Here is a 23,929-nt window from a genome sequence, read left to right on the forward strand (position 1 = left end):
TTTTAGTCTCTCAAGAGCCAGAAGTGTTTAAAAAGCTCTACTTGCCACCTAATGTTTGCTTGACTCAGATCTAACTCTTCCATGGCCGGTGCTTTTTCTGAAGCCTTCCTAAAGCTGGGTGCTCTTGTTGGAATTTGTAGACTTTGTGCCGTTTTTTTCTATGCATTTCTGGGTTGCATGTCTTTGGTGAGGTCTTCTAGTTGGGTCTGCCTTATGTCATGGTTGCTCTTGTTGGGCTTTGGTGCTTTAGGAGGCTTTTGTTTTAGGGCTTAAATAGTCATCTATTCACCAAATCCTATTTTCTTTCATTCTCTTTATTTTCATCCACCTACTTTTCTAAGAGATATGCAAGGCCAAATTACTTATCATCTATTCACCAAATCCTAAAGATCTATCTATATACCAATCAAATAGGTAGTCCAACCATGATCATGCTTCCACACATCTCCGGCGGGCAACCAAGATGAGTCCCCCATTCCTTGACCAGCATCTTCCTCATCTCCCCCACAGCCTTGTGGTTCCTCTTCATGATTCCATCAATCCCACTTGAGAATCTATTGATGAATTCAAAAAGTAAAGGAACTACTAATTGAGCAGTGACTCCCTATTTCTAACCCATGAACTTTTCTACAGCCAATCTATTGCCATACTCATAGGATACTACAGGGTGATGCAAATCATCATCATCTGTGTCATTAGATTTTTCTTGAATATTAGAATGCAACAGAAGGGGGGAAAGAATCATTTGTGCAAATTACTGGTATAAAAATCTGCTCCAATTTCTTTCATATCAATATAAACACATTCAATCCCATGGCTGCATCAACAAACACTTGATCTACACTTTCCTCTCTGCAAATTTTAATCAGTTTTTTAACAGAAATTACCATACTAGGTATGGAAGTCATATGGTCAATCACCACAAGCCTCATTTTCTTCTCACTCTTTTCCTCTCTCCAAGGCTTTTTGAAATTTGGTAATAATTTCCTCTTAGATTTCACAAAAAATGACAACTGAACTTCGATCACACGTCCATTAGCATGAGTAATGTAAGCTTCAACGAACTTTTTCACAGACCCGTAGGCATAATAAAGTGTTACAGCAACATCCCCTTTCTCGAATCTGCATTTGGAGAAACACGGCCCTACTTTTTACAAGACGATAGCGCAAGGATTGTGGCGTTGAAGTTCTAATACAACAACTAATTGTATACATGTCTTTGTAATCGTAACATATAAACTAGTATATAGATAGATCTTCACGATTTGATGAATTGATATGATTAATTAAGATAATCTCCTAAAGAAAAAGTAGGTAAAAGAAAACGAAAGGATGAAAGGACATAAAATAAGTTTTTTAATGCATGGTAAGAATGCTTATTTAATGTAGATTATTTTTCACTCCTTTTTCACATATTTTAGGTCATTTTTTTCTGTTTGAATAGAATAAAAATATTTTAAAAATAGAGAGAAGATTCCATTGATTATGCTAAAACCCTATTTATTTATATTAAAACACATGGAACGCATCTAAGTTTATGCATATAATCTTATAATCACATGACAGCCTACATCCACATGCAAAATAAGAGAAAATTCATTATAATGCAAACAAAATACAGAGAATTTAACAAATTCTCGCAGATTAAATAGTTTTCCATTAACAGAATAGGAATCACGTGATTTTACCAAATGGAGACTTTATTATAAACTACCCAAACTTAAAGATCCATTTTCAAGTCCAAAACTTCCAAGAACTAGATTCCAAAGCATCCAATTCTTAAACCAAGACACACCAGCTGTTCTTGGTAAATCAATCGATGCAATTCTACATGTTTGGAGTTTGGATTCACAACTCATCTTTACCAAAAATAATACTTCTCAAAATGGCAATTTAACGGTCAAGCAACATCTCAATCTCGAAAGCTTTAGTATACATCGTGTAAGATAACAAAAAAATTGAATCACAATGGACCACCCAAAAAGGGGGAAGGGAATGAATTAGGCAACTTCAAAAACCAGTCTGCCAAATCAATTTATCCCACTTCAACATGCACAGCCACCTCTTTGCTCGCTCTCGGTAACCGCCTCAGGGATGCCTTGGAAGTATCTGCAATCATCATTACAACAATACAGCTCAAAAAGGTCATTAACAAATTCCATGGGCTGCTTCAAGGGCTTCAGTTTTTTTTTTTTTAAATATATATATATATATATATATACACACCATGCAGCACAAAATACAAGCACAGCCAATTTTTTTGTTTTAAAAAGTTAATAATAACATGTAGCACAAAGTATGAGCATTCAGGCAGTGAAAACCAAGAAATCCAAGGAACAAGTGGACTGAAATTTGTCATATTAGCACTTCATAACTAGCAAAATAAAACCACCATGCTCAGTAATTGAAAATAAACAATCAAAGGAACTGGAAAAAAATCCATATACAGTTCAAAGTTGCAGTGTATATCAGTGTAAAAATAAAGGTCAACCAACGAAGCAGGTCCTTCATATTAATAACAAAGAACTAAATATATATATATATGCTTGAAATCCAGCATCTGACAAATACATGAAATTTGAATTGTAGACACCAGGTTCTAAAATAATAGTAAAATCATTATTCCAGAACTTCAAATTGTAGAAGGACCCCAACAAAAATCATTTAAAGAAAAGGATATCTGATGTTACTTGAAGATAGATTGCCACTTCTACTCGGAAGAAGATAATGAAAAAGGCCACCTTGTTGACAATTTTCCTAAGATAGGATGTAAACAGCAGCATTGATATGCTTAATGAGACTCAAACAGCAATAAGAACATTTCATGATAGGGATACCTGTTATCTTAATCAAGGAAATTATTTGTTACTGCATTCATCAATGTGAAAGGTAACTATCAGCTCATCCAACCTATAACAACCTTTCGAGTTTCAACCTTTGCCATAGCACAGTTAGTAAAATGGAAACTCACTCCATGTCCCATTGACTTCACCGGTACCCTCCAAATTCTAAGTGACAATTATCTGGTTATAGCCCTTCTTGAGTGGGACTCTGACAAGAATTTGGAAGGGTCCTAACCTTTTAGCACTTACCTGTGAAGTCACTACTGTCACAAGTGTCACAACTCAAGTTTGCATCTTGTGGCTGGGATTCCAAGATTCATACCAAACATTGGCCCCTATCTAACTCTTTCAGTTTAATTCAGCAATTAAACCATGCTTGGTAACCATCAAATGTTAATTGGGTTAGCTGATTAAGATAATAACGAGACTCCATAGACATTTTGGCATGGCTGATGACTTCCTCCAGAATGATGGCATCTTCATACAAAATTTAGCTATAACTTGCAACTTTAATGGGAAAAGAAAACTCTGACAACATCTCAGAAAAATCAAAAGACACTTAAGAATGAGAAATGATGCACTTGGAGTTTGGAAATTCAGGTTTCCTTATACAACAAGATCCTCAAAATTTAGAATTCAAAATTCAGGTTTCCTTGCTCTCCTAAATCTTCAAATTTTCACATGTTAAACTTGCTATAGATATATATTAAATCTATTTTTCCTACTTGATGGGCAAAAAAAAGGAAAGGATTTAAAAGAGGCAAGAACCATGCATATACAAGAGAACCACAACAAAAAATATACGGAGAAAAAACGAAAAGATGAACAAAAGACTAAGACTTGAAAGTGAAATTGACCAAAAGATTATGGATATAAGTCACTGTTATTAAAGGAGCTGTGAGGCACCAAGCAAGACACCAGGCGAGGTGAGGTGCCCTTTCCTCACCTAGCCCAGGAAATGATGCACGCTCCCTGGGGAAGGGACGCATCAGCCGTCAGGCACAAGGTGCCAAAGGTCCCCGCCTCTCTAATGCAAAGGCACCTTTTTTATTGTTTTAATGAGTTTAAACATAAAACTCTAGAGCCTCTTATATTCTATTCAAAGCTCCAACAGCATCTCACTCTCTTGCTCTCCTAAATCCCACAACTGGCATGTCTTTTTCTCTCCTCTTCTCCTTCTTCTCTCTTTCTCTTATTTTCTTTTCTCCCTCTACTGCTGGCACACCTCCAGCAATCAGCAGATTTTTGTTTTGTTTCTTTTCTCTTTTCTATTCCTCCTCTTCTTCTCATATTCTCTTCCTCTACTAAGACTTGAAGCTTCACTAATAGGTATGGAATAGCTTTGGGTAATTGCTTCCATTAGAAACAGAGTAACTGAGAGAGGCAAAGAGAAGTCTCCTTGGCTCTGTTTTTTCAGACGATGGTTTGGTGCTGCTTTGAAGAATAGAAGAAAAATAGTAAAGCAATTTTAGAGAAGGGACTCACTATCCTGGCTAGAATGACAATTTGGAGAAAATAGCCTGGGACTCAAACTCTCGGCTGAAATGAAGAAAGAAGAACAGAGAAAGATTTATAAGACAGAAGTTTAAACACCACAATTGAAAAACTTAACACCCAAATAATTCCCAACAAAACTGCAGAAGAGGGAAAATAAGATGAGATATTAAAACCAACTCTGAAATGGTGAAGAAGAAGAGCAGAATTTTTAAGTGGGAAAAAAGAAAGGAAGCCCGGAATTTTAAATCTCTATTACCTTGTTAAAGTTTAAGAATTACATTAGGATGACTGGATGAGGAGAAGGATGAAAAAATGAAGGGAATAACCAAAAGGACTATATTTTCCTTCAAATCTCTTTTTCTTACATAATATATAACTCATATTTACAATAAAAGGCTACAAGAAATAGATCAACAAACTAATGCATAAATCAAGGAGAACACTATCCCTGAAATTATGGAGGCAACTACCATAAATTAAAGTGTAATCTTCTCCTTACATTAAGAAAATTGCATCAATTAAAACAAAATTCAAATTTGTTTCTCTTCAACCACAAGCACTACAATATGCTCATAAACATTTTCAAGCTACACAAAAATGCCCCTTCCACCAATTACTCAATGACAATCCAAAATTTGTACCATGCAGAGAAATAGCAGTGCAGCACCATTTTTACAGAGCACGCAATACCAGAATGGCTAAACAAAAAATGTTACTTTATTGTAATAATGGTTGACAACACTAGTCTGTAGTACATATCTAATTGATAGGCTAATGCAGCAGTAGTACGCTCAGGATTATTAGGTTTGATTAAGAGAGAAACTAAAATGGAAAGCCAAATTTTGATGAACAGTACTTGTTATTGCCCCTTTAGAGAGATAGAGAGAGATGGTCATGACCTAAAATCCCTCAAACAAGAAGTCAATGGTACCAAAAATTTGAAATGAAAACATTTTCATAGTTAAAAAAGTAAAATTAGAAAGAAAAAGGAAAAGGATAGGGAGAAAAACAGAAGGCAGCAGCTCACCACTTCTATAAACTCTTATGAGCTGCTGAAAATAACTGAAGGGCACTTTACCCCACAAGAGGTTATGCAAGATTAGAGGTTTAAAAAAAAGTCAAGCTTTTAATAATTCTGTTTGCAGGAAAACTATGAACTGAGTTTTTCTTATACTACATGAGACTTTGCTCAATTTAGCTAATGGTGCCAATGTGCACAAGTGCTCCACATGATAAAAGTTTTGCACAGTTATTCACACTGTAAAAGAGTGGTTCTCTTCTGAAGGTTATTGTTTAATGTGGTTCTTTCTTTTTTTTCTTCTAGATCTCACATAATGTTTCAACATAAATTGTCTATAGCTCATAAATGTGTATGGAAACAATGTTTATGCATGATATGAATAGAAATAAATTGAGAAAAAAAGGGATATTCATGGAGTGCCTGATTGCTATTCGCTTCTAAACCAACAGCTGTAGTTATCATTACCAATAACTACACCATCTGACAACTTAAACTTACATGTCCTGTTCATTCTCATTGGCTAAAGCAGACTTTGCAATACACATGAATGCAGGATCAACATTGTAATCCTCTTTTGCGGATGTCTCAAAGTAAGGTATGTTTCCTTTCGAAGAACACCATTCCTTTGCTTTCTTCTCAGAAACCTGTATAGCCAAAATTAGAATAGGATTTGAGAAACAAAGAGGATCTAGTTAGCAATAAAACATATTTCCTTACCACTCGACTATTTCCACCGTCAATGTCAATCTTATTTCCAAGCAATATAAATGGAAACATCTTGCGATCAGGTGGATTTGCCTGGAAGCAACAGAAATAAAAACCACATTAAGATTATTCAACAAGAAAAGGAGGCATTTTCTGCAACTGCTAGAGCTGATGGTCTAACTCAACAGGATGAATAGTCAGTATAAAGCATAAGATGCATTGTTAAATAGAGTTAGAAATCAATATGTGGATGGAGACAAAAAAAAACAAAGAAAGATTATAATGCACCACGTGAAGGATTCAAGCTAGCATTAAAATAAATCTTGGACATCATGTGATCAGAGTGTTAAGTTTGTGGCTCATATCTTCAGAGAAAATACTGCACATTAAAAGTTCCAAGTAATTGGGAGAAGGGAGTGGTTTTGCATAGATGCTGTGCAACTGGGGGTATTTCTGCAATTGTATGTTCCCCTATTCTGCAAGAAAATTCTACCAATCTATAAATAAGTGCTTGTAATTTTATCATTAAATAGTAAAATCATAGATGTCTCTCCATGGATATAGCCAAATCACTGAACCACATAAATTTTTTCTCCTTTTTTGGTCATTAGTGTATATATATATATATATATATATTTTTTTTTTTTTTTTTTTTTTGGGGGGGGGCGGAGGGGGGTTTTGTTGTGTGGCCCATTGGCAATTGCCTAACCTCAAATCTGGATACTAAGTAACTAAAATATACAAGTGATTGCAGAAAGCTCAAATTTCAAATTCTAACTACTACTACATTCAGTGAAGATGTGACTTGTCTCTAGTTCTAACTACTAAAATAAACCAACTGCATAAAAAAAGTGAGTTTTCTTCACTTCTCACTTCACAAGCCGAAGTCTTACATTTTCCTTAAACCAAACCAAATTCAACCAAGTTAATTGATCAAAATCAAATTGCATCAAGTTAATTCATCAGTTTGCTTTACAATTTAAACATTATGCATATCTCCATCAATAAGTCGTCACTTCCTGAAATGCATTGCCTTCTACAAAGACTTGCAAGATGCCAAGAAATGAAAAAAACAAGTTCAAGGGATGTCAATTTCAACGAGACCAAATGTCCTGAGATCCAATAAAGGGTAGGTTCAAGGTATGTATTTGTGAACTTGGCTTGGTTGGCTCATTCCTTGTTTCTTTTATTCTTTTCCTCTTTATCCTCTAGTGACGCATACCCGTCGTCCTACACTGGTACACCCTGTTATTATCATACGAAGTCGTACGTAAGGATGTATTGTGCCCTTTCCCATCATCAGGCGGCCATTTAATTTCCTTCCGGCGCTATGTGGATACGAACCCGGATGTGTAAGGGTCTGTTGCCCCACTAACCCATCAAATCAATTGAGCTGGATCTCCCTACGACGGGCCCGAGTCCTATTCTATCTAGCCTATTTGCATGAGGTCAGAGCCGCGTGCTAGTGGGTGGACCCGCATAGCAGTTTTGACGAGGTTACGGTCCAGCCTCCCTACATGGGCTTAACTGTTCTAGGGTATCCGAGACCCAATAGACATCAAGTGCCCCTTTACCCGTTCGCTAATTATTCCATGATTAATAAGGGGGTAAATCTCAAAGCTCCAATTGGACTGCACGGCTCTAGGAGTGCTTTTTTTCCTGCCTTTACCCATTTCAAATTTGCACTTTTGCTTTCACTCATGGTTCTTTCTCTTGCACTGCCTCTGCTATCTAGCTCTCCTTCTTCTTCTTCTTCTTCTTCTTTGTAACCCCTGCTTTCTCGGTTTGAGCTACGTCTTACATTTCTCATGGCTTCAATTACAATCACCGATGTCGTGGGTTTGGTGTCCTTCATTAGCCCTTCTTCCCTTTCCGATTTCTTCTCTAGCGACTACGCTGATACAAAGATTTATAGGATTAGGACTGCCTTCCTAACGAAAGGATTGTTCTTCCCCATCCACCTCCTGCGGGCTTAATAGGTGCCCAGCTTGGTCTTCTTTGTTGAGCAGCACGATTTCAGATTCGGACTGACCTTTCCTATTGTCCCTTTCTTTATCGGTCTTCCATCACTTCAGAGTGACTTCCCGTATATTGCCTCCCAATTCCATTCTGTTTATGTGCTGTTTTGAGTCTATTTGTATATATTGGAGTTTTGCCCCCTCTGTCGCTTTGTTCTCCACCTTCTTCTGCATTGTCCGGTCTAACCATGGATTCTACTACTTTGCTCCCCAGGCAGGGTTATTGTCGAGCTGAAAGGTTATCGAGCTGAAAAAAAGCTAAGGATCAACCGGAATGTTGATCTCTCTTGGGAGGAAGCCCCTAAGGGCTGCAACAGCTTCCCCAGGTTGACCATGTTGGACTATCCCCAGGTTGACCATGTTGGACTAAATCTGCCTTTTTATGTCCAATCTTCGAGACTGTCGGAAGCTGGTATTATTATTTTTTTGTTTTTCCTCCTTGTTAGGTTTTTTTTTTGTTATTTTGAGTTCCAACTGGATTGACATCTCTTTTTCAGCTTCTGCTGTTCCTATGGATAATATCAAGCTCCCGAAAAACTTTTCCCTGTCTCGAGAGAGCATAAAGGCGACCTTGGCAGCTTTTAAGGCTAATAAGACGATGGCTGACGTGACCCGAGAGGTATTTCAAGCAATAGACCCAGCAACTGCGAACTATTGAACTGCCCCTACTTTGGCACCGGTGCCTGCAACAAGGAGTTCTCGGTCTGCAGTCTCGAGGACGTCTGTTCCTGCCAAAGCGCCAGCTCCAGCCAAGACTCCAGCTGCTCCTATACTAGCTTTCAAAGAGCCCATGGCACTCAGCGAGTCTACTGGGGGCAGTTCAGAATAGGGCACTAGAGTTGCTCCTTTGGACGTCCCGCTTCTTCAAGCTGTGGGGGCGTAGTGATTGGAGAGGCAGCCAGCAAGCGTTCAAAGCCTACTACTCAAGGCAGTGCTACCAAACGGCCTCATACTACAGAGCCTACGAGGACAGTCACTCCCCCCTCCGCTAGCCACTCCCCCCTCCGCTGATAAAGGGAAGAAAGTCATAGAGTAGCTATCGTCGGCTCCAAGACCAAAGACACTGTTGGAATTGGTAAAAACAAATAAACAAAGTTAGAAATGAGGACGGAGTAGAACAACAAGAAGCCTTATGTAGTCCACTCTCTTAATATAATTGCGTCCAAGGAAGCCAACTATGAGGTGGAAATTAAGTTCTACTCTAACAACTCAAGCTGATAGCTAACTGGCTAGCAGAATATTAGCTGGATACATAAGAGATCTATGATTGAAACCCAACTCTACGGAAGTGATGAGTAAATAATAAAGGCACAAGAAGCCTCCTTTGTTTAGAACCATCATCAAAGCCAGAGCTAAAAATTATCAACAAGCATTACATCCCAAACCAATATTACACTTCATTGAGTCGCTATCACTCATATCAATGCTTTTTGCTATACGTCATGGTTGAGACTTGCGAGCTATCATGGAAATATTAAAGAAAAGGGATCACAAAAAAACAAAAACTAGAATATTTTGGAGAAAAGTTACAAGGAACCTGTTTAAGGAACTCCTCATGCCAATTGTCAAGATTGTCAAACGATCTCATCACGTTAACATCATAAACCAGCACACAGCAATCCGCACCTCTATAGAATGCAACTCCAAGACTCTGAAACCTTTCTTGGCCAGCTGTGTCCCAAATCTACACAGGTGAAATTTTATTGCAACACCAAAAGCTATTTTCATAAACACTCCAAAATTGAATTTAGATTAAACAAATAAGAACCAGTGAGCTATAAAACTACTTGCAGGGTGACAAGCCTGTCATCAATTTGAAGTTCTTTGGTCACAAAGTCAGCACCAATTGTAGCTTTATACTGCTGACTAAACTTCTTATGCACATATCTAAGTAATTAAGGGGGGAACAGACACTAAACCAACCAATCAAAAAGTAGAATGAGTGTAATATTTTATGTGTGGCTAATTAAGAGTGAAAAAAATGCTTATCACAATAACAGAAGGAGAAGAAAAAAGAAAGAAAGAAAATCCTAATCTGTGGCTAAATTTGCTTAAAAGTAATTGTCATCTCTACGATATCATTCATTCTAGCACGTTGATCACACAATTCAATAGTAAAATATGAATTAAATTCAAGAAAATCCAAAAACACGCAAAGCATAAACGAGACAGAAACTAAGAAACACAAAATCTAAATTAACAACAATAATCCACAAAATTATAAAAAAAAAATCCAAGCAATGCAAAGAGCAAATCAAAAGAAGAAGAAAAAATCACAGAACATCCTACTCGTAGCTAAAAAGAGGATACTGATTCATCAAAGACGTCTTGCCAACCCTGACATTAACAAAAAACAAATTAGAAATTTCTTTTCCGTTTCGTTACACAAATACACCAAAATCAAAGAAAATAAACAAAATGCCGGAGAAAAACCCTAGAAATCGTACCCGCTGTCGCCGAGAACGATCACCTTGAGCAAGGTACGCCTCCGCACTGACATGGCGCTAAATTGCCAAAAATTGAAAGAAATTAACGATCACAAATCTATTCAAAACTGGAAAGTATTGAAAAGAAAGAAAGCAGAAAAGCTAGCCTTTTCAATTTCTCTCACTGTTATAACTTTTTATGGAGACAGCCAGAGGGAGAGATAGACAAGGGAAGGAGGAGAAAGAGAGAGAGAAAGAAAGAAAGAGGAGAAGAAGAAAAAAGGGGCGCCAATATCGATCTGCCTTTTTTGTTTTTATTCCTTTATTTATGATTAAAAATTAGAAATTTTTTACAAAAATAATTAATTATTGTGTTTGCCGGCAAAATTAATTATTATGAGTACATTTAGTTTGATTACGTACTTTTAATTTTTTTAAAAATAAAGTCAATTATAATAAAGTGTATTAATTTAAGTGGGTGTTCAAAAATTATTCATTTTATCAAAATAACTAATATCAGAATACTACAATTGTAATTAGTATTGTTAAAATAATAATAGTATTCGAATTTTTAAAATTTATTAGAATACTATAGTTTATTTGATTAAACAAGAATGATAAAATCATTAAATTTATAAATAAAAGTACATTAATTATATTTTATTATTTTAAATAATTTAACTGATAAACTAAATTAATCATTAATTTATTTTTATTTTTTTATTTATAAATGAATTTGACCGAATTATAAATCAAATCAAACTTTTAATTAACCTTCATTTTAAGCTCGTGCGTGTTGAAACTTTTTTTTTTTTTTTTTGGGTAGGGACCACATGAATGTGATTTGTTATTGGTAAGTTGTGACTTGTGACGTGGGATGACTGATATGTGATGGAGCCGAGAGTACCATGGGACCGCCGGTGTAGAATAAATTATCCGGGTTTTTTTATTTTTTTAATTAAATTACTTTTTAATTTTTAAATTTTAATATAATTAATTGTTCATTTATATATTTTTAATACTAAATATTTAAATTTAATGTAATTAATTATTCAAGTATATATTTTTAATACTAAATATTTAAATTTTATTATAATCAGTCCATTTAAAATCTAATTTTTTATTAAAAATAAAATATATTTTTACCACTTTTTTTAAAAATTAATTTATATTTTTATCTCTAAATTTTAATATAATAAATAAATCCATTACTATTTTTAAAATTAAATATTTAAAGTTATCTATAATCAATTCCTATAAATTTATGCTATTTCATAGAAATATTTTTATTTAAAATTTAAATATTATGATTATTTATTTTTTATTTAAATATTCTTAAATATTTAAAATTTCTATTTTTTCTTTAACATAATAATTAACTGAATTATAAATGAGATAATTTTAAAAGAAACTAATTATAAAATAATTTGAATATTTAATTTTAAAAATATAAAAATCCATCCATTCCCTACATTACAATTCAAGAAGTAGAGTGAATTTATCCTTTCGTTTAAAGTGTCCTGTTACATCTAGGGTGAACATTCGGTCGGTTCGATTTAAAATCGAACTGAACCGAATAAACTGAAAATCGAAATTTTAGTGTTTATAAAAATCGAATCAAACTGATTTTAATCAGAAACCAAACCGAATCGGTCTGATTCGATTCGGTTTGGTTTGATCGGTTTCGATTTTTAATAATTTTTTTATTTTTTACACTTTATTTTAATATTTTAAAATTTAATTAAAATATTTTAATTTTAATATAATTTAATTTCTCTATATTATTGAAAAAACATATTATTATCATTAATCGGTTCGGTTTTTTTTATTTTTTCGGTTTTTTCTTATCAAAACCGAACCAAACCGAAATAACTGAAATTTCTAAAATTAAAAACTGAACCGAACCGAAATGTATAAAAAACTGAATCAAATTTTCAAATCAATTCGGTTCGATCGATTTTTTCAATTTGAACCGAATACTGCTCACCCTAGTTACATCTCTAACTGCAGACAAAAACAAAAAGGACATGATAGAAATTTAATACTAAAAATTCAAAGTAAATCTTTAATTGATTTAACAGTATTTATATTCCATTTCAAAAAAAAAACAGTATTTATATTGATATTAAATTTGGAGATTAAAAAATATGATTTGAAAAAAAATACCATTTTATATATTTAAAAAAAATAGTTTTTAAAATTTTTTTTATTATTTTAATAGTCTTATGACTGATCATTTCAAAAACAATTTTAATTTTTTTAAATAGTATTTTTTAAAAAAATGTACAATTCTAACAACAATGTTAAATATGCGGTAATAAATTTAAAGTAGTTTTAAATTTTTCTAATTGTTTAAGTTCATCTTTGTATTTATTAGAATATGCACCTTTAATAAAAATAATCGACTTTAATGAATAAAAATATTGAATTATTTTTACTAATAAAGTTATTTTTTTATTTATTTCATTATTATAATTAAAAATAATATAAAAAGTTTAAGATCAAATCAATAAAAAGCTTTTTCATAATTTTGCCAAACTTAAAAGTACAAAGTGGAATATCGGATGTCCCCTAAGGGACAACTACAAAGTGGAATATAAAAGAAACCTATTCTTTATTTAAAAACTATATACATAATTCTTGCTCACATAACATTTAAATAACGTGAATTTGCTTCGAAATTACCACGAGTTGCAATCCACCCCTTCACTTTTTTTTTTTCATCATGCAAATGTACTTGATTTGAAATGTCTATACCCATACTACTACTATTGTGAGGGACGACTTTAAAGATAACACACTAAACTCATAGCGCATATAAATTAAAAGAGTTCAAAAACTCAAAAGAACAAGCAATTCTAAAATAAGTTTACCTGAAAAACAACTGTAAAATTAAAATAAGATTCGAATCGCACCGATTTAACATCCTTCTAGTAGGATCTTATTTATTACTAACCATATAGTCTTCATCGCACTGTAGAAACCAACAAGTAGATAATCTATATAACACAAATCTCACGCAATCAACTATCAATAATTATTAATCATGACAACTAAACTCATAAAAAATTAAAATAATTGATTGAAATCAACGTATATTTTAAAAAAAAATTCAACTAATCACCAAAAATGTCCACTATGCAAACAACACAAAACCCAATAATGCAACGCCCATATCCGACAGACAAAAAAGTGATCGATGATAGTTTTAATTTAAAATAACAATAAAGTTGTGATCAATAAAATTTATAATATTTCGATATCGAGTTATCACCAACTCTTTCATTTTTAATAGAATTTAACAGATTAATGAGTTCAAACCAAATAACCAAAAAATTTATCAAAATTACAACCACCACCTATTATATAATAAATAGAAATATAATTAAAATTTATAATTTTAAATCACTTAAAATCTAATGCGTGAAATCTAATATATTTTATGTACGTACGCTACTATATTTACATATATGGGATACTTAAAGAAAAAATACACCAATAATATTTGATATATACATACACATGTAAATCATTAAAACATGAAAATGAAAATTAAAATTAGATAGTTGCTTATCAATCTAATTAAATTAGATGGTTTATATTTCAAAATTTTAATTATTTGTTAATTTAATCATCAGGACTCCCAAATACATGTATTTTCTATAAATCTAAATAGTTAATTAAGAGTATTTAATAAAAAAATTAAATTAACTTTTTAAATAAGTTAAATTTGATTTAAATTTAAAATGTTATTATAATTTTAAATATAATTCAAACAATTTGATAAAGGATTAATCATACATTTTATTTATTTATTTACGTATATTTTTAAGTGTAAAAAACTTCCAAAAACCTCGTTTTGATTGCTTTATTCCAAAGACAAAGCATCACTAGAGTTATTATAAGCTAATGATTAACAATGATTAGCACGAATTTAAAATGTTTTATTGAACCACCACCACCACTTAGGTATGAATCATATGTTTGGTGTTCTTTCTAATAGCCCCAGTGTTAGAAACAATGTGGATGAAGAATATTTCTTTAATATGAGCAGAACTTATTGGGTTTTTTAATAATTTAAAGAAAAATAAAAAAGTAAAGTACACATTCAAGTTTGGAATTTTTTTTTTTTTTTTTTTAATCAAGGTAGAAGAGAAGTCACCACTTTACAGCATCTATATATAAACATCTGCGGTAATAAATTAAAAAACAGAATTTAAATACCACTATTATTAAAATAATTTTATATATAATTGTGATCGATTAAATTTATCGTGAGTTTGATGAGTATCTATAATAATCGCTCTAACGTTTAAATAAATATATTTAATGTATAATTTAAGAGTAATGGTATAAGAGAATTACATATTTTTATTTTTGTTATTTAATTATTTAAAAGTGATAAGAAGTTGCTTTTAAAAAAATTGATAAGAGGTGAAATAATTAAATTATTATTTTTATTTTTATATCATTTAACTATTTATAATTGATTTTAAATTTTAAAATAAATAATTATTTTATAATTTTTAAATAATTTTAAATTAATAAATTACTCATATATCGCTTAAAATGGTTTTAGATGTTTATTATTTAAAATTAATATATGTTTAAATTTATTATTTATGAGTTTAATTATTTTTATTTGATAATTATGTAGGATAATTATTAAAAATTAATAATTTTAGTAATGTTTAAATTAAATTTTTTGAGATAAGATTATTAAAATAATAAATTTAAATATTAATTAAAAATATTAAAATAATTATCATCATATCGTATTATTATATTTAAATTGTTAATGTTTTGAGTTTAATTAATTTATTTGATAATTAATTAAATATTTAAATATATTTTAATAATTATTATCTTAAAATTTTAATTTTAATGTATTTTAGGTTTTGATTCATATATATATATATATATATATGTATGTATGTATGATGATTAAAAAAATTAAAATTTTTAGATATGATTATTAAAATAACAGACTTAAATATTATTTCAATAATTTTAAATTAATAAATTATTCATATATCACCTAAAATAATTTTAGATATTTATCATTTAAAATTAATATATGTTTAAATTTTTTTATTTATGAGTTTAATTAATTTTATTTGATAATTATGTAGGATACTTATTAAAAATTAATAATTTTGGTAGTATTTAAATTAATTTTTTTGAGAGAAGATTATTAAAATAATAATATTAATTAAAAATACTAAAATAATTATCATGATATTGTATTATTATATTTAAGTTGTTAATTTTTTGAGTTTAATTAATTTTATTTGACAATTAATTAATATTTAAATATATTTTAATAATTATTATCTTAAATTTTAAGATTTATGTATTTTGTACATTTAAAATTTTAATTTTTTTAACATATCTACCATTAAATGATATATATATATGATTAAAAAATTAAAATTTTTAGATATGATTATTAAAATAATAAATTTAAATATTATTTAAAAATAAAAAATAATTATCATAATATTAAAATATTAGATAATAAATTTAAAAAATAAAAATGTAAAATATATGAAATGATTATCGCAAATTAATAATTTAAAAAATAAGATAGTAAAGTGATTATCTTAATTTTAAATATTAGTAATTTTATTATTATTTAAGTATTTAAAAAATTTTAAAAATGCTTAAAAATTTTATTATCTCATTTTTTTAATTTATATTTTTATCACACACATTGATATATATATGAAAGTAGAAGAAACTCAGTACACTAATCTCATATATTTCAAAATTTTTAATAAATATATTAAAAAATTTCAAACAAATCCTTTTTTCCTGTAAAAAGATACTTGATAGTTTAAATTTAAAAATATTAAAATAAAATATTAAAAGTTATTATAATAATGAGTAATAACTTATAATTAAATTATAATTTAAATGTATTATGACTCATCTTTATTTAAAGTAAAAAGTATTTATAATATTATATAAGTGAATTTAATTTTTAATGTCATCAGTTTTAAATTTAGTAGAATTAAATTACTTATTATACTAAAAATATTTATTAAATTTAATAAATATTAACGTTTGAAAATTTTATATATTATATAATCTAATTTTTTAATTAATTATAAATATATAATTAAAATTTAAGTAGAAATGATTTTATTATTTAAATTAATTGAAAGTCAATAAAATTTAAAATTTATTTATATTTAAATTTATAAGTGGACGGTAATTTTATAATTAAAATTAACTATTAAAATAGATAATAATTTTATTATTTAAATTAATTTATCATTAACAAAAATTCAAATTTTGAATTGTATATAAATAATAAAAAGTTAAAATTATGGCATAAAATTATTAAAATAATAAATTTAAATATTAAATAATATTTAAAAAAAGTGACTATAAAATTATTAAATAATTGTACCAAACAAGACGGGAAGAAAGACATCCATGCCCCTATAGAAAACAAAACTACAAAATTACAAATTAAGGGATATGCGACATTTTCTCACTTTTAATGCCACATATTTCCACTTTCTTAGGTAAGTTCCCAAAACAAACAAGACCTGAGCAGTGGTTCCCGCGAGGGGAACTCGGATCAAATAACGCCGCGTCCTCTTTGGTATTCTGAAGAGAATAGGTGACAACAGAATTGAACCTCCCTGTCATTTCGTTTTTGTTCCCTTTTTCTGGCTCCATTCTTGAAGGAAAGTAAAACAAAGGAAAAGGAACACAAAGTGATGGAGGCTGCCATGGGATTGATCAGAAGAATACACCCTAAGCGATCGGATACAGCTCTTTCCGCTCTCCTCAGCCTCCTGCCTCACCACTCCTCCGATCTCCTCTCTCAAGTCGATCAGCCGCTCCAGGTGCTTTTACGTCTCTCTCTCTCTCTCTATACACACACACACACACACACACACACACACACACACACACGCATGCAATCGTCTTTTTTCTGATTTTGTTCGGGGCTTGGGTTTCATAACCAACTTCTGCTACTTGTTTGTCTGGTTGATTTGTTGCGTGTTTTTGTAGTTTCAAGTAGTTAAAATTTGAAAACGAAAGAGTGATTTTCTATGGTTGTAAAATTTGCGAAAAGGACGTCTGATGTGTGTGTTTCGATTTAGAAATTTTAAAAGGAAACAGAAATTATATATAAAAACTAATTGAACTGAAAATGAGCAGAAAAGATTTGTTGAGTGAGATCTCAAAGTTTTGCATCCGTATATCAAAAAAGATAACCTAAAATTGAGATTGCATCTATTTTCTCTAGCTAAGATTTTGACATGTAAAAAGTAGTAGTGCGTTTGGCAGCATGTATACAGCTTCACAACTGGAGTGACAGGTTCCTAAATTGGGAAATATTGAGGACAGAAATCTGCAGTTTTACTCCGTATCACTTTTTCGTGTTCTGGGATCTTTTTTTCCCCTGGTAATATAAAGTATTGATACTTAAAGATATTCATATTATTAGTTTTGTTTCTTCCATAATGTAAGCAGACAATCAAACTGTCTTTAGTGGGAATTGTGAACAGAGTTTGTGTCCTTTTCTTTTAAAATGCTTTGTGTAATGTCAAAGGTATCATTTTAAGTGAAAGAATTTTCTTCCAATTGAGAAAGCAGGTTTTATGCGATGTGGATTGTGGAAAGGGGTTCATATTGTGTGAATACAATAGAGATGCTGACTCCTACAGGTAAGTGCTTGACTGTATCTTGTACTGAAGATTAGATATATTAAACATGTGATATGCCTAGCAGGTGATTGATTTGTATAGATTCTGTCGCCATTGGAAAACTGATCTGCCCTGAAATCATAGATAGATATATACATATAAATTTTACTAGAAACGGGCTGCTGTGAGGACATATTTTGTAAAAGAAATGAGGCATGCATTATCTGGATTTTAATTGAGAAAATCACATCATTAAGTTCTGATCACCTACACTTCATATGATAATATATTTTTTGTGAATATGCTTTATGGTTACATCACTACTTGTTTGTATACAAGCAACTTGCATGTGTTTTATTTGTTTGTCCAATAGAAACTGGCCTTATGTTGTGATTAATTTTGCTTTGTCTTGTAGGTCACCTTGGTCAAATAAATATCATCCACCACTGGAAGAGGCGCTTTTTCCATCTTCAGAGTTGAGGAAACTTGAAATTGAGGCAAATGAAGCCTTTACTATCTATCGTGAACAGTGAGGTCCTTTACTTACCTCGTCTTTGAGTCAGTTTTCTTGCTTCAGTAGTGATATTGCCCCAAAAGAGTTGCTAAGGATTCCCCCTTCACTTTTCCCTTTCTACCCTATTTTTTTTTCAAATGAACTTTTGTGGTGATTATTTATGTAAATGAAAAGAAAGATTTACTATTTAGTCTCTGGATATTATCATTATTAACAAGTCAGTCTCTCAGTTTTGATAAACCTATTAAAAAATAAAGATTTAATAGGTTTCTAAAAATATAAGGACTAACTTATTAATAATGATAATACTCATGGAGTATATATAGGGGTTTACTGAGGGCAAAATTGGGTTTTAAATTTTTTTTTTCTCATTCTTCATTTATTTTTTACGGAAAAAAGGACGAAATGACTATTTCGTTGATAAAGAGAAAAGATAAGAATGTTTTAATAGATTTCTGAAAATGTAGAAACTGACTTGTTAATAATGATAATACTCAGAAACTAAAATAATAAATCTCCCAAATGAAAATCCATTATATCCTTCTCTCTGTAGGCTATTGCTAGTTTTGATTCTATGATATTAGAATAGAACAAAAACAATGTTTTGCCCTTTTCAATCAACTAATTCAAAAAAATGCTTTTAACTTTTCCAGTAAAGTTTTTATCTCCTTATATCATTTTCATTTATTTGTGCTGTCTAAAGGTTTTAGCAGTCTGATCAACTGGTATGCTGGTAGGTATTATGAAGGTGGTATCTCATCTGTATACTTGTGGGAAGATGATGAAAGAGAAGGTTTTGTAGCATGCTTTTTGATAAAGAAAGGTGAGGACTTTGTCCTAAAGTAGCACTTAGAGTACACAGTTTTATATCTCTGATTGGTTCGCTGTTGCTTTGGGAGGACTAAGATGGTTCAAAGACAGGCCATGGCCGAAGGGGTTACCTGCAGGAGGGAGCTTGGGATGCTATTCATGTTATTGAGGTAAGCTCTTGCCAGGGATTTAGATGGTAGACTATGAGACAAGATTTCCACTTCCTCCTCTTGTCACTGTTCCAACTTTTCTATACGTCAGCATATTGCTTATTATTCTGCTAATGCTGAAATTTTAATAAAATTTAATTTGTTGTTTAGGTGGGGCCAGAAGAGGAAAAAGCAGTTCATTATTGTTTGACCAGTACTGTTATGCTGTCTTTGACTACGAATGATGAGTCATCTGGTACTTTCAGTCTCTCAGGGTCTATTAGACGACAGGTATTTTGCATCTTATATCTTGAACTACTCTTTTTGGCAGGTTGTTTAACCGAAGTCACAATTTTTGGAAAATGCCATTTTTTTCTCCCGATAAAAAAATGGAAGATTTACAATTTAATTTCTGAATATTGCCATTATTAATAAGTTAGTCTCTGTATTTTTAGAAACCTATTAAAACATCCTTATCTTTTTTGTCCGTCAACGAAATAGTCTTTTCGTCCTCTTTTCTGTTAAAATTAGATAAAGGATGAGAGAGAAAATTTTTAAAATTTAATTTTACCCTCAAATAAAACCCCTTATTTAGTTATTGGATATTGTTATTATTAACAAGTCAGTCCCTACATCTTCAAACATCTATTAAAACGTTCTTATCTTTTTTCATATATATTAAAACGTCCTTATCGTTTCTTTCCGTCAATGAAATAGTCTCTATCTTTTTTCATATCTATTAAAACGTCCTTATCATTTCTTTTCATCACGAAATAGTCTATTCTCATATTTTCTTTCCGTCAACGGAATCGTCCATTCCTATATTTTCAGAAATTTATTAAAACGTCTTTATCTTTTTTCATATCTATTAAAACGTCTTTATCGTTTCTTTTCGTCAACGAAATAGTCTATATCTTTTCTTACATCTATTAAAACATCCTTATCATTTTATTAACGAAATAGTCTATCCTCCTCCTCCTCCTCAAAAAAGAAGAAAAAAGAAGAAGAAAAAGATGATGAAGAAGAAGAAAAAGAAGAAAGAAAAGAAGAAGAAAAAGAAGAAAGAAAAGAAGAAGAAAAGAAGAAGAAAAGAAGAAGAAAAAGAAGAAAAAGAAGAAAAAGAAGAAGCAGAAGCAGAAGAAGAAGCAGGAGGAAGAATCGATGAAAAAGGAGGAGGAGGAGGAGGAAGAGGAGGAAAAGAAGGGGGTAATTTGGTCTTTTACTATATTTTTAACGGCAGAAATAGGCGGAAAAACTATTTTGTTGGCGGAGAGAAAAGATAAGGACGTTTTAATAGATTTCTGAAAATGCAGGACTGATTTGTTAATAATGGCAATATCCAAGGATTAAATTGTAAATCTCCTTAAAAAAAATTATGTGAACTTTATAGACATTGGATGGTTGAAAAACCATGCTATTTTTATCCATTTGGTTTTAATGTGATCAACATAAATTACCTGTTAATTTCTTGTGACCAATAGATGTGAAAATGTTTTCACTTGCTTATGAAATTTTCCTTAATATAACAGGTACTTGTCACTATCGATTGTCTACTTGTCTGACATTGATTGTGCGGAACCCTTGTGTGTCAAATTAATGACCTTCACTTGCCATATCAGTGATAGCATTCGCAATAGTCAGAGTCTCCACTGTATGTTTGTTCATGGAAAATATAAATAGAAGGAAAAAGAAAATAATAAAGATGGTTCAAAATGATTAAGCAAGCTATTTGTTCAAGTGCATTCCTTCCCTTGCAAGAAATTATTTTGTTCGTAAATATAGCTGTTGATATTTTAAAGTAGCAATTTGGCATCATATATCTTTTTAACTGATGACGATAAGGCAGGAATACAGTACGATGCTTGGATGTGCAAGTGTATAACTTCTCACTGTTGATTGAAGCCTGTGCCATATTTTCCATTTGATCTTATGCAGATGAACATGGACCTTGCAATAGCTGATGGTCATCTTTGTAACATGGGAAGGATAATAGAAGAAATGGAGGGTAGGCTCAGGAACACGCTTGATCAGGTATGTGGTTCATTGCTTTAGCTTCTGAAGTGCGTCAGTTACCCTATAGGAAGGTGTCCAACAAGTTTTCAGTTATTGCCGTTGGCCATATGTTTCAATAATTATCTCATAATGCACAACAGGATCTCCGGCGTCGTCCTTCCTTGCTAATAGCTATTTTTTTTAAATAAAAAAAAAAAAACCAAAGTGGTAGCTACAACATTCAAGCCGGGCCTTGCAACCAATAAACTGTCTTTAGGATTTCAAGATTTGTTTGGTATCTAAGCAATTACAGTCCTATTACAGGTTTATTTTGGGAAGACAAAAGAGATGGTTTGCACTTTACGACCCCCACCTGAAATAGTGATGAGACTGCCAAACAGCTGAGCGTCATATATGATGATAGCAATAAAAGATGCACTCCTTCTTGGAAATTCCTGCACCAGTGAGTGCTGAAAGATTTTCTCAGCTCTTCACCTTTTCATTCTTTACTTGAGATCATTATATTTTCACTGCTTGACTATATACTGTGAAATGAGGTAGTTCCTTTTGCACAGGAGAGTGATCCTTTTTGTGCTTTTGCCTAGACATCATTTGAACCAAATTTTAATTATTGCTGAAATGTCTTGAGAAATGACCATGGGTACTTTTCCTTTGTTTTCTTGCTGAGACATTATTGTGAAATAATTACCAGCATCTTCTTCTTCTTCTCAAATGGGAAGTGGGATAGAAATCTGTATGGTAAGCTGTTACCCAGTAGCCTAGGTATTTGACAGCACTCAAAAATGTCTTCGCTAGCATTTCACAGGGAGACCCAATCAGCATATCTAAAGGTAGGATTAGAATAATTCATTTTATGAAAAAAAATTTTAAGCAAGTTTTTGCAAAATTATGCATAATTTTAAAATTAGAATAATTCATTTAACCAAGCATAATGGTGTAAACCTTGAGGCACTTTTAAAATTCTTTAGGCAACTGAATTTTAAGTTTTGTACAAAAAATAAGTTGAATAATGAAATTCTTGAGAACCTGAAGTTCTTGAATTAATTTATCCCAACCAAATAAAACCTTAAACATAAATAGTATTTTTCAACCTTCGCCGATGTGTTCACATAAATGACTGTTCGATTATCCCATTCTTTTTCTTTTGTTCAACTTAAACTATATATATATATAGGTCTCTCATAAATTTAATCGTTGGACCATCATTTTCAGTGACAAATGCATTTGTGCAAGTAGAAGATCAATTGACCATTTTTTTTTTTAAACTAAAAAACATCTCTAGACTATATTTCTTTTTTTAAAAAAAAAAAAAAAAAAAAAAAAACTGTTGACCCAAAAAATTTCTGAATCCCCGTTGTCCATGAGATATAAAAGATTCGAGTTTGCACTGACATCAGGTTCACCACTACCAAATGTTGCTGCTTGAGCATTCTCTGCAGACACCACATGGAATTCCTTGCTTCTTTATTGAAGGCTCTTCACCCACATTCTCATCTTCAGTGTCACTATCATCTTGTACGGTAACGATAAGACATTTTGTATAATTTAAAATTAGAAAGAGCAGTGCAGCCTCCCCAAATTGTATCTTTTGTTTCAGAAGGCATATGATTTCATTGCTTATAATGTAATTCAAGCAGCACTATCCAAGCTGGCCTTCATCATCAACACCAAGATTCAGCTTCAAATTCTACGTTATATACGTATCCTAATTTATGATCATGTATAATACTTTATTCAACATCATTTATATCACTAGTTTCATAGAAACTAGTTAAACATTTTATAGTTTAGATATATATTTTATTTACAAAATCAAAATGCTCTATCATATTTGATTGAATGAGATTATTAAAGCCCACATACTTTTTCTCCTTAATAAATTGAGATTCAATGAGTTCCGATGGGTTTACTGAATGAGAGGATACAAAAATTAATAAACCGATATTGGTTGTTGAAAAATTAATACAGCAGTATGTTTTGGTTTGGGTAGGTTAAGATTTTAAAAATAAAGAAAGCGTAAGATTTCTTTAAGGGGAATTAAGAATGTCGAATTCGATTTAGTTTAGGATATATATATATCCTGATATTTTAATAGTTTCTGCGTCGAACAAGAACATTTTTTAGTATGTGTGTTAAGTGACTCATTAACGATGAATAGTCAACTAATATAAAACTGATTTAATTTATATTTTATTTATTTATTCGTGTCACATCAATTTGATTTACAATATACGTATTTATAACCTCAACGATAATTAATAGAGTT

At 31.1% G+C, this 23,929-nt stretch overlaps 2 protein-coding genes and 1 pseudogene across 3 annotated transcripts; 1 reads left to right on the forward strand and 2 right to left on the reverse strand.

Annotated features, from left to right (window-relative positions):
• Positions 1-59: 59 nt before the first annotated feature.
• LOC110606191 lies at positions 60-1,859 on the reverse strand (annotated as a pseudogene).
• LOC110606736 (ras-related protein Rab7) lies at positions 1,683-10,772 on the reverse strand. Of its 2 annotated transcripts, none has more exons than XM_021745698.2 (8): positions 10,678-10,772; positions 10,532-10,588; positions 10,395-10,421; positions 9,872-9,971; positions 9,622-9,768; positions 6,079-6,159; positions 5,860-6,005; positions 1,683-2,109 (listed from the first exon to the last, which is right to left on the reverse strand). In XM_021745698.2, the coding sequence occupies exons 2-8, from the start codon at positions 10,582-10,584 to the stop codon at positions 2,046-2,048; spliced, it is 618 nt and encodes a 205-aa protein (XP_021601390.1). In that variant the 5' UTR covers positions 10,585-10,588; positions 10,678-10,772; the 3' UTR covers positions 1,683-2,045. The 2 variants fall into 2 exon arrangements, with proteins under 2 accessions (XP_021601390.1, XP_021601391.1); XM_021745699.2 differs by having other exon boundaries at positions 10,696-10,737.
• Positions 10,773-17,018: 6,246 nt separating this feature from the next.
• LOC110606192 (probable F-actin-capping protein subunit beta) lies at positions 17,019-22,375 on the forward strand. Its single transcript, XM_043952927.1, has 8 exons — positions 17,019-17,370; positions 18,128-18,198; positions 18,593-18,706; positions 19,429-19,514; positions 19,598-19,671; positions 19,822-19,941; positions 21,586-21,681; positions 21,967-22,375. The coding sequence occupies exons 1-8, from the start codon at positions 17,242-17,244 to the stop codon at positions 22,045-22,047; spliced, it is 771 nt and encodes a 256-aa protein (XP_043808862.1). The 5' UTR covers positions 17,019-17,241; the 3' UTR covers positions 22,048-22,375.
• The last annotated feature ends 1,554 nt before the right edge of the window (positions 22,376-23,929 follow it).

The sequence above is a fragment of the Manihot esculenta genome, chromosome 18 (assembly GCF_001659605.2).
Source record: "Manihot esculenta cultivar AM560-2 chromosome 18, M.esculenta_v8, whole genome shotgun sequence".
Lineage (NCBI taxonomy): Eukaryota > Viridiplantae > Streptophyta > Magnoliopsida > Malpighiales > Euphorbiaceae > Manihot > Manihot esculenta.

What these genes read in the sequence shown, in the direction of transcription:
- LOC110606192 (XM_043952927.1), top strand. Translation starts at nt 17,242, where the DNA reads ATGGAGGCTGCCATGGGATTGATCAGAAGAATACACCCTAAGCGATCG. An exon ending in ATGCTATTCATGTTATTGAG is followed by an intron (nt 19,672 to 19,821) that starts GTAAGCTCTTGC and finishes TTTGTTGTTTAG; the next exon opens with GTGGGGCCAGAAGAGGAAAA. An exon ending in TCAGGAACACGCTTGATCAG is followed by an intron (nt 21,682 to 21,966) that starts GTATGTGGTTCA and finishes GTCCTATTACAG; the next exon opens with GTTTATTTTGGGAAGACAAA.
- LOC110606736 (XM_021745698.2), bottom strand. Translation starts at nt 10,584, where the DNA reads ATGTCAGTGCGGAGGCGTACCTTGCTCAAGGTGATCGTTCTCGGCGAC. An exon ending in AAGACGTCTTTGATGAATCA is followed by an intron (nt 9,972 to 10,394) that starts GTATCCTCTTTT and finishes TTAATTACTTAG; the next exon opens with ATATGTGCATAAGAAGTTTA. An exon ending in ACGGTGGAAATAGTCGAGTG is followed by an intron (nt 6,006 to 6,078) that starts GTAAGGAAATAT and finishes TTGGCTATACAG; the next exon opens with GTTTCTGAGAAGAAAGCAAA.